At 36.6% G+C, this 11961-nt stretch overlaps 1 protein-coding gene across 1 annotated transcript; it reads left to right on the forward strand.

Moving 5' to 3' along the window:
- Positions 1–239: 239 nt before the first annotated feature.
- On the forward strand, positions 240–4260 carry LOC139139285 (snaclec coagulation factor IX/factor X-binding protein subunit B-like). The gene is made up of 7 exons (XM_070708187.1): positions 240–359; positions 1155–1290; positions 2167–2241; positions 2454–2483; positions 3019–3103; positions 3676–3773; positions 3877–4260. The coding sequence occupies exons 1-7, from the start codon at positions 267–269 to the stop codon at positions 4077–4079; spliced, it is 720 nt and encodes a 239-aa protein (XP_070564288.1). The 5' UTR covers positions 240–266; the 3' UTR covers positions 4080–4260.
- The last annotated feature ends 7701 nt before the right edge of the window (positions 4261–11961 follow it).

The following is an 11961-nucleotide window of genomic DNA, read 5'->3' on the forward strand; positions in this document are numbered from 1 at the left end:
CACATGGGCATTTTGAATACCAAGGGACGCCCCTTGACCATACATGGGCATATTTAGATTACAGGTGACTGTATACCTTTAAGCGACGCATGCATTTAGAGTCTCACATCGATCGAAAATAAATGTATTTGACAACCTTACCCAGAGCTCATTTGTAGACATGTAATAGTTCCAGTCAAACAATACCTGCTTACATCCACTCAGATGACATAGATGTGTGTGGACAAAATAATATGGGATTGGTCTTCAATGGAACCTGTTACTTCATGGTTAAGGAAAAACTTGACTGGACTAGTGCTAATTTCGCTTGTGCTCGTTTTAGGGGGAAATTGGCAACAATACTTTCACGGCAGACACAGGTAAGCAAAACTTACATTCTCATGTCTTTATATGTTGTACCGGAAAACAATTACCTACTATGTTACACATCTGTGTAATTAAACAGTTTGCAAAACACATCTATCTATCTATCTATCTATCTATCTATCTATCTATCTATCTATCTATCTATCTATCTATCTATCTATCTATCTTTCTATCTCATCTTTCTTTTTCTCAATTTATCTATCTATCTATCATATCTACTTGATCTATAGGCATCCATGCGATCAAGGCAACCATCAGATAGTTGGATAACCATACATACATACATACATACATACATACATACATACATACATACATACATACATACATACATACATACATACATACATACATACATACATACGTGAACATATTTGGTACTATTCCTCTCAGACTTTCTATAATCACCACGAGCTACACTTCTATTAAAGGATGAAATCGGTCATGTAGTGGACCTTTGTAAAGGAGTGTTGTCACAGGGGTGATTTGGGAGAAAGATTTTCCGACCGTTCAGGAAAACTGTCACAAGACAACTCGAAGGCTTTCCAGAAATCTAATTAGAAAATCATATATATATATATATATATATATATATATATATATATATATATATATATATATATATATATATATATATATATATATATATATATGTATATAGATACATATATAAATTTATATATATATATATATATATATATATATATATATATATATATATATATATATATATATATATATATATATATAAACACACATCCAAATATGATAAATATTTCCCTTTGAAGTTGTTTCTTCGACGTCAAGTTCTATTAACCGGTAGTACCAAGGACTGGTGGTTTGGATTCCAGTTTCACAATGATTCTTCTGTCGGTAACAACAGCTTATTTGCTAGTGGTGAAGTGACTGATGGGCAATGTTCAAGTAAGGCATTGACCATGTTTTCTCATTAGAGTGCAGTGTGAGTGAGTATTAATGTCGGATTGTCAGTCTTCCAAATTGTGTCTGAAATTTTTGTCCTAGGCTGTAGAATTTTTTTATGACGCGACAATTATCTGACCGATAACTGATCCGTAGTCTAACGCCTTTTAAAGTATGTAACATAAAAAGTAGGACAGATTTTAAAAATCCTAGACACATTTTGGACGATTGACACGTCACCTTTTCAGCATGCTTATTTCGACCGGAAATACCTCAGCGTTAGTGCAGGGAAACGCAAAAAACCTATTGTTAAGAGGTTATTCAAATTGACGGTCTCGTGGTCCAAACAATGTATTTGCCAATATCTAGGCTTTCAGAAAATATATACTTCGAAATGGTTACGAGCTTAATTTTTCTGCAGAGAGTTCATTAATTGGAAGGGTTCAATACTTGTCTTGGAGCATTGAGCCACAGTCCGAGTTGTAATCAGGTGACTACAAGTGCATATCGTGGCGATATGTCTTCAATTACAGATTATTCCAATGTCAAATAGAAAAAAAAGTTATCTCACAATATCTTATTATGTAATGTACTATACAGCGAAGGGCTGAAGCCGCTCCAGAGAGAGCTGTTGATATTGTAGTACGCAATGGAATCGCATCTTCCTCTAATTTGCGTACGTCAATGTGACAAATCTTAAAGTATTTGTCATGGATCGTTTTATACTGTTCGCGATCTACAATGTTTTACCCTTGTGTCCAATTTGCAGCGGCTCGAACAAGTCCGCATCAGAAATAAGGTGGATACCGCAGCGTCTAAATTAAGATTTCATACCTATAATTTGTTTTCTATTTTGTTTTTGTTTTCTTTTGAGTATAGAGATGACTCGAAAGTATAATTATCTCTGGACGACAGATGATTGTCAAGCGGAAAACCATTTCATATGTGAAGAAGGTAAACACACAAATTAGGTGATAGTGCAACACATAGATTGCTTCCACATATTTTGCACAATTTTGTAAACATTGGGGTTAAAAATGCAGATTTCTGACAGCGCTGGTGGTCTCATCTTCTTATTTACACATACAAGTAATATATTTGAAGCTCAAATATTTGAAAATATATGGACATATTTCAGTTGATTTGTATCTTTCATTATATTAAAGATATCAACAAAGAACATGGATGTTCATATGGTAAGTTCCACTACATATTTTTAATGATGATGTTTTTGTGCAATTATGCCCACATAAACTGATTCGATTTAGCGAGATGATAGAAAAACCATCGACAGTTGGACGTAACTCCACTATTTATAGAAAAACAGAATGATAATTTAATTTAACTTTATTAATACACTGATTATCATCTTTACCCAGACAACATCAGTGATAGTCATAACGAGAGTGATTACAGTGATGTGCACAATGTTATTTGCGATGATGGCGACAAACATTTGACAATCAAGAAGATGATACTACAATAATCGTGTATATAAAAAAGGAGAAGACAGTCCAAGCAGCAACGACATTAGTTGCAATAAAAATCAATAAGGTTTCCGGTTGATTACGAAGATGAAGGAAATTTTGTTGTTGTAAATTTTGTGCCACTCGATGAACACCTACCATCGTTCTCAATACATCATTGTTAAACTACAAATAAATTTATCCGTCCATCAGTTCTTTGTAATTGGTTATATCAATACGTTTACATTTCGATCTTTAAATACAGGTTGGTCTTTTCATGGTGGACATTGTTACCGTTATGTCAACACGACACCGATGGATTTCGAAAAGAGTCGTCAGCAATGTATGTCGTAAGTAACTAACATGTTTTGTAACTCAAACACGATATTGCTATTTTGAACGCTTACTAGAGTTGTGGTGGTAAACAGACAAACTTTGTGCCAAGTATGGCATACGCATTTTCAACAAACTTAAGGTAGAACGCGCCTCGGGGACAGATATTCGGACTGTTAAAGTTCTACGATTATTTTCTGATCTACCACTTGTGGGGGGCTCATTTTAAAGCCCTTGAAGAAAGAAAAACTTTCACCGCCTTAGTTTTCGAAAATCCACAATGTAATTTTCCCATTGAGGTAACACAGGGATTGCGACGATTGTGAATTTCAAATGACCAAAAATGTTTTGTAATTGTGGTTTCGCTAGTTCCAAACTTTTTACAGTGACCTCAGCCTCTGATTTTCATTGTTGATTTGGTAAGAGAATGGTTGAAAATCTCATGTAGGTAAGTTTGAGCAACAGTTGAAGTCTTTTACTTTCGAGGCCCATACTAATTCAATGGAGGGCATTTCAAATCGATTGCTTCCATGGTTAAAGCTTAGCCTTTGTTTTTAGAAACGTATTCTTCTCTCTTCTGTGTGTACAGTGCCGGGGCTCACTTGGTTACTATATCAAACCTCACTGAAAATCAGTTCGTGACGTCGCTTATCAACGAAACCTGTCCTTCGTGTGCAGTATTCATCGGTAAGTAGAGTGCAATCCGTCTACATGTAGAAATATGTACATATCAGGAGTTTTGCTCTTTTATCGTGATTAAATATATGCTTGCGTCTCTATTATTTCGCAGGTTACAATGATATCGGCACCGAGGGCATTTTTACCTGGGATAGTGGATTTGACGGCGAATACAAGAACTGGTCTCCAAGCAACGTGTTCAGTGACACCAAAGATTGTGTTGTGTTAGACTCATCAGACGGTACATGGAGAGAGACGAGTTGTTCACAGCCAAATGGCTTCATGTGTGAAATGACGGCATTTTCCCCTAACTGATATGAAGGTCAACCACGATAATCACGTATTTCCGTTTGACAAGAACGTTTAAGACGCACTATCTTATTCCATATTAATGTTGTGTGATATATATGACTTTGTAACAATACCATCGCAAGTCATTCACGTCTGTGTAGTAGATTGCCTTTCAAACTTCTTGCAGTGTCATTATATAATTAAATAATCGAATATTATAGATGATTAAATCTCTCCTGATACATTTCCTGAAAAGCTCCATTTATTGTTTTAATGTGTCATTTATTCACTATTTGTTCACTAACCGCTGTGTATATCGTTATAAATAAATAAATAAATAAATAAATAAATAAATAAATAAATAAATAAATAAATAAATAAATAAATAAATAATAAATGAATAAATGAATAAATAAATAAATGCAACTTTAAGTTTAACAAAAGAAAATGACATTTTATGCTCTATATTTCAAATCAAAATTAGTTTCCTTTAAAGACATTCAAATATGAACGCATACAGCGTGCCATGGCAGAAGAGAAAAGCGACTTCCGAGGACAAGGCCACGATTTATGAGCGAGAAACATGGGTAGCGAAATCTTTTCGTGTCAACTTTTGACACCACGTCTAAGAAAAGACATGTCAAGTACTTTGTGGATCTCTTCCTCGAGTTCACGTGATCTCGATGAATCAATCAATCATTCAATCACTCTTTCCATCCATCCATCCATCAATCAATCAATCCATCCATGAAACTATTAACCAATCAATCACACCAGCTAGTAATTAGACAGTAAGCCATTCATTCACCCATCCAGCCATCCATCAAGCCATACATATATGTACGTCCAGCCAGTCATCATTACATTTTCATTGATTGGTTTCACATGGATATTGTTACCGAATCCTTTCATAGTGCATCAAGATTGACTTACTTATTTAAACGCTGTGGTAGTTCGGTGTCCTGGACGGGTATTATTCATTTTAGTGCTTAGAGGAATGGTCCGGGAAATTTACGACCTTTTGTTTGCTTTGATGCATTAGTCAAGTCCAAGGCCATGGAATCTCTGCTTTTCCTTTTTAGATATCCCCTAGCTACAGGGTCTTTGGCTAAAAGTCATTCGCACATTTTAGTGTCAGTAATTAGTAAGTATTGTGCATACACCAGACCACTTAATAATCACTGTGACAGCAGGGATATGTGTCCTAATGAATTAAAATCGTCTTTCATTTATCTGATATTGTTGAAGGTAATTGCCAGTTGTGTTACTCTTCCACCAATTGTTCATATATTTTGTACCTTTCCTGTAATTGTTTTCAGTAGCATGACTGAGTTAGGGATGGGATTAGACTTGTAATTGTGTTTTGTTGCAAAGAAATGATGGCTGGTATGTCATACTGAACCCAGTCAGGCAGTAAATGCATTACTTGTTTACTACGGACAAGTGTGATATCCCTAAAGAACTGAAAATGAGAACAACTTTGAACAGACCTTTGTCACTTCATTAAGATAAGATAAAAAGAAGGCCTACAACGACACGCTCCCTGTTATGTTACGGTTGAAATGAAATAACATATTCTGGAGATGAATTCTCCTGGAACAACCACAAGGTAACAGTGCCACAAGTGCACAGCACCTCCCACCATTAGTGCGTTCAAACGTTAACATTGTACTCAGGACATATGTCATTTGTTTTGCATATCCGCCCAGCATTCCTAACCCTCTTCACTGGAATTGTTCATGTGCAAGTATCAATTACAGCACTGGCTGGTTTTCTATTTGAGGTGATTTGTGAAGTACACTGATATCAACCTGAAGGTCGATATTCACGACAGTAATCCAACCCAAAGATATACCAGCTCCAGACTCTCAGAAAGAAGAATAAGCGGTAATACACTACTTTTCCCAGGGATTTATCTCCATTTGGCTTTCCTGTGAGACAGGAAAATAGGTATAAACACTTCTCACCCAGAGCCGATTCAGATAAATCATTTCTCAACTCCAGGATTTATTTCGATATAATTAAACCCTCGGTATTTTTGCTCAAATAAGCTGAACTTCTTGAGTTTATGAATAAATATTGATACCTTGCCACAAGGGCACACAGCCTGTTCACGAGAAACTGAGTAACTCCTCCTTCCTGGGCGGCAACATGTTGCTCTAAAATGAACTGTCAATGTAGTCCATTTAAAACATTTAAAAAAGCCGATGTTTCTCAAAGATGTATTTTCCGTTGTCAAAAGGTACAAAAGGAAAAAGCTAGGCTGAATTTTTGAGACATCACATCGTGTAAAAGTAATGGCAAGCTCGTAAAGTGCGTTATTTTCTTGTATTTTTAGCGAACGGGAAAACTAGAAGTAAACGGGTGCTTGAAAGGCACGGTTGAAGGGTCTTCGTCAGGAACTGGTCGAAACAAATCATGAAAGTTGTCGCCGATTACAGCCATTGCATCAGTACTCGGTAACCGATACGTTAGATCAACGGAAAACCCACGATCGTCATTATTGTTGGTCGTAGCTAACCTTTGACCCAGACTTTGAATGACTCCGGAGTCATTTCCGCAGATGCTACCGGCCTAGGTTGATGACACGAAAGCTACCATTGCGTTGTTTGCTCATTGATGACTGGCTCGAGTAGTAGCTTTTTAGTATTTTACGCATACCTCGTTTACATGGCCACTAACGTACATAATATGCCGTGTGTCAAACCCAGCATCATCTAGGAGATTGCAAGCTATCTGAGTTCTGTTTCACCTAAACATCAACGAAGCAAGCCATGTTGTACACAACATAGTACTGCAGACTGCATTGTATCGGACGGGACTGCGGATTGCGAGCCAGACAGAGCAGACGACAAGTGCATGTGGATGGACTCAAAATATTTGATAAATCGTACAGTAAGGCATTATTATCGATATTGTGCACCGTTATCAAGATTTATCGTTTTATGGGTTACACGGTTTACCCCATAATCCCCCCTTTTTTTAAATGGCCAGCCCTTTATTCGTTAACAAACACAAATCTTGTATTGTTACTCTCGCTGTGGGGCCACAATATTGGATAATCGGATACATTATCTGTAATAATTAGGGGTATGACGTCACAAACTTCACTGATATTGACAAAGTTATAATACAATTAAGCAATAAAGCAAACCCAGCGATGGTATACCACGAGATTTTGACCAGTTCACGACATATTTGCACGAGCGATAGCGTGTCCATATATGAAGTGAACTGGTCAAAATCGAGTGGTATATCGTCCCTGGGTGTGATTTATCGCTATTATATCATAACAGGATATTGAAATTCTGGCGTGGAACGTCAAAAACCGATTTTTGCTCGAGCTGAGAGCTCGCGCGTGTACCAGCCGTGGTATATCGCCAATATATCTCGGTTCTTTTCGCGTCTTGACCAATCAGATCGCTGCATTTGCGCCATCAATATTCTGGTATGATATAATAAAAAATAAAGATTAATAGACTGTTTGAAACAAAAGATGCAGCTGAAATAAACCAAAGGCAAATTTGAAAGCAACAGACCTAGTCGTTGTGAGTGGAACTATACAAGCTAAAGTGAAGGGTCGGAATGATCTAGTTCAAGGTGGTTGGACTCCTTAGGTAGAAATAGTCACAAGTGGGGGTCAACTAGGTAGTCGGAAAAAAAGTGGGAATAGCTGAAACCAAGGCCTGAGAGAAAGTTGGTATTTCCCTTCTCTCTGGTTAATGCCGTTGGATGTGAGTGTTTCAATTTATTTTTCTTTGCATGGTCGCAGTCCAATCAGAGACATTTGGTGGAGGAGGGATGTTGATGGTGTTTTTGATTTATTCGTTTTTTAAATGTTTTACTTTTGTTTGTTTGTTTTTAAGTGATCCCCACGCTTCTTGTTTCATGGTACCCGAGTACAGTCGCATGTAATCATAGCAAGGAGTGTAAGGTTCAATGTTGTACTAAATACTCCAATTATTATCATGACAGATTACGTCAAAGATGTGTGTACTTATTGAAGCGAGGTCAAAGGTTATGTTGCAAAGGGGGCGATAAGTCATTTATGGTAACAGTAAGGAATGGGGGCTTCGAAACATAAGGGGGAAACTTTTGAAAAGAAGGGTCCAAATTTTCACTATCTTCACTCCGTCCCCCCTTATTGTAGTATACTAACTCTTCAGCCAACCTAACACAGTTTATTGATGACAGGGAAAGAAAATCTTATTTATACCGCTGCGGGGGCTCGAAGCTAGCACCTTCAGCATTTGAAGGGCTACCTATAACCTGTACTCCACGAGAACAAGTTGCCAGCAGGAGGTGCAATGGTACATATAAAAGTTAGGATGGTAATGCTATGCAGGTACAGGCTGATTATACTCTTCATTTGTATCGACTTTAAACTGATTTAGACGTTTTGGGTTCCTTTTTATCCTATATTCGACCTTCCCTTTTTTCTTTATTTATTTCATTTTTGAAAGATGGATCCCTGAACAATGAAGTAACAGGTATCGTTGAAGACTAATCCCTTGTTATTCTGTCCACTCATATCTGTGTCATATAAATGGATGTATTAAAGCAGGTTAATTCTTTGACACAAATATCATATATTTTTTGCCGTCAGTCACCAGCCAATAACGTCTGGGTCACCAAAAGTTATCTCGGGTAACTCGATCTCGACAGTTTCTTATAGCTGCTATCGGTATTTACAGAAGACATCAAAATTACCAACCTGGTTTGCTTTATCGATGACTTGGCATACAAGGACAATCCCATCATCCTCCAACTTGACTTGGTCGAGCAAACTATAAATTATTGCACAATGGATGGGGTATAAATTGGCTTTGTTCAACCATTATTTCTTTTGGGACACCATTAAGCCCCTCCTTCCTCGTGTTACATTTACTTTCTATGAACCCCACATCAAAGAAGCGGCACTAACTACTAAATTCATTAAAAAAATCCATAATTCTGTATGTTGTCAACTTCGTCCGGAGTTTCGTCAAAATTTATCGATTTCTGATGTGTGTTTGAGTAGAAATAGTCGAAGCAGTATTGAATTTGACCAATTGATGAAGACAAATTGTCGTTGGAAGAACAATACTGACATGATAATGTCTGCAGCGGCTTATTATTGTGCACAGTCAAACGGGGAAATATAAGGTATTTCTACCTTTATATGATTTATCTTAATATTGACCTAGAAACCTGTAAATTAAACGATGTATAAAGCTTAGCTTACAGCGATTGAATGTTTATCTATATGAACCACAGGCCTCGATTTCCATCTCATTTTAATGAGGAGTCCGCAAGTTATACCTCAATAAAAGTTTTCAAGATTGTCGAATTTTGGATTAAAAGCATGTTTCGGGCACCATTCACTTTACTAGGCAATCTAAAACTACGGTACTTCATACTTGCTCGGTAAGAGTACTGGCTGATACTCATTAGGTCAAAAGAATCTATGAGCTAAATTTTACCGACTCAAGGTTATTTAAAATAGAATATCGCAATCAAACAGTTCTGTTTTTTCCTGCATGACTATGCACCAGATTTTCGAAGCCGTGTTGTACTATAAATCGAGCTAAGACAAGAGGCCCCTAAGCAAACATAAAATAATTGTTGACTCAAATATACATGGAGTTTTATAAGACTTCCAATCGCTAAATATTCAGACATATCTGAAGATCAAATATCTATTTTCTATCGAATATCATGTACTTTCAGGCAATTCAGGGGAAAACCGTCAGCTTTCTGAACAAGATAGACTGGTTTTTACTAATGGAAAATTTGAAGTATACTTTTTTGTCTAAAAGGATCAAATTTGTCGACATATCAGATTAAAATTACCTACTTGGCGTGCATTAGTGAGAGGATTTATTACTGAAAGTAGATCTTAAGTCAAATCCCATATTAACCATTAGTGTCTGTAAGCCATGGATTTGCGTAAAAGCTTTAGTAATGCCACTACTAGTACTCTTGTGCAAATGGATAAAATGTATGAAGTGATCAAAAGTGATCAAAATACGTCATATTTCTCCTCGTGGTGCACCATCATGACATTAAATTTTTTCTGCACAAGCCTTAAGTCTCCGAAGACGGTGTCGGGTCAAAATAATACAGGTGAAAAAATATCGAAGATGTATAGTTCTTCGATCATTGAAGTTCGTCATATTTTGTGACTACTTTTTCAAAGAAATACTAGTAATATGAGTACAGAACGTGCTAATAACACTGGGCTCCTATTTTGATCACGATCAATTGATATTAATCCGAACTCTATCTTTGTCAAAAAACTTGAACTCGCTCTTGTCAATGTTTTTATCCTAATATGGCCACGAAAGAAGTTTGGGGTACCTTCTCAGAGCAAGGTCAAACTACGTGTATTGGAAGAGGTTTTCTCACCACTATGACAGAAAGCCCGCATGAAAACGTATTAGAGCAACTGTCAAAAGTAGGTAACATCTGGGGAAAAATCCCGATCAAAATCTATCAACCATCTCTTACTGAACATGTGACTGATAAGTGTTGTTCTTTTCCATTGAAACAGAAATTCACATAATTCCTTTGGTTTATCGTTTTCGCAGCTTCAGATTTAAAGCACTTTGAGAATCACACCGAATCGTAGGCAGAGAATCTTTCAAGGTCGTGTATGGGAGGGTTCATTGAGCCCTCAGTAATTGCTCCGACCTATAACACTGCAAAAGTTCTTACCATTCTTACTGGCATCGACGGTGTTTGCTTGTACATTTCACATTAAACATACAGATGATATTAATGCCTAAGGTTCAAGTAAATGAACCTTGAATATCTGTAAACAGTTTCAAAGTGTACTCCTCGGGTGAGTATTAAAAATCTATAAGTTTGTCTTGTATCTGACATTGATATTAGTTCAGAGTACGGTCTTAAAACTTTGGTAAAATTTTTAATATTTTTCAACATACACGTATTCATTGAACGTTGGCGACTGTTAGAAGAAGGTACCGTATCCCCTGTTTAGAAGTGTACACGAGTTCACATTCAAATTTAACATTCCAGAAAACATCATGAATTTTATCAACTTCGAAGCTTGTTTTTTTTTGAGATTCTCTATACTTGCTCAGCACAACAATAAACTGGGAAGAAACGGTCACAGTAAAGGAATAAACTAAATCAAAGGTTGAAAGTCATATATGAAGCTAAGCCTGAAGCACGACACAATAAGATTACATTTTACCCCATATCATGCATCAATATAAACTTGAGGGCATGATTATCGTAGTTCGGTTCAGCTATTGCTAGACGCTAAATGCTGAGGGTGCAAAGGTTCTGCCCCAAGCGATTAGAATGGCTCAAGTTGGTGACGTATTCATTTTATGAAGATGATTTGGCATTGTAACCCGCTGTAGCAAGCATACAATGAAATACGAGTTATCTCTAAAATAACTATTAACAACGTCAATGGTAAAGACTTCATTCTTGTGAGCAGGTTACGTCATTCTAGGAAATAATTTGTTGTTATTCAAAATAGAAACAGCGCGTGTTTATTGATTGACTTTGATTGGTCTTCTATTTCATTGCCAATACTCAATTTAAAATGAAGCTTGGTCGTTTCTCGAAGGCAGTGTATATATCTTGAAGCTATTTTAGTCTGTGTACATTTTCAGAAAACACTTTTCGAGAGAGACTTCTGACGTTACCTTTACTGACTAATCGAGGTCGTTTTAAAAAATTGAAGGCTTATTTACACAAAAAACTACGTAACTAAATGGCCATGATAAAGTCATAATAACCCGTAGCTATTTAGGAAATGCACTTTAATTTGTCTAACACCTCAATGACAATTAATACTAGACGCTGCTTCTAAACTTCCATGCAATATCTTGGAAGAGCACAGTTTGAGTCAAACTTTTAGATACTTAACAGGCAGCGAGTTTTACGCCCG

The sequence above is a fragment of the Ptychodera flava genome, chromosome 1 (genome assembly GCF_041260155.1).
Source record: "Ptychodera flava strain L36383 chromosome 1, AS_Pfla_20210202, whole genome shotgun sequence".
In the NCBI taxonomy this organism is placed as follows: Eukaryota; Metazoa; Hemichordata; class Enteropneusta; family Ptychoderidae; genus Ptychodera; species Ptychodera flava.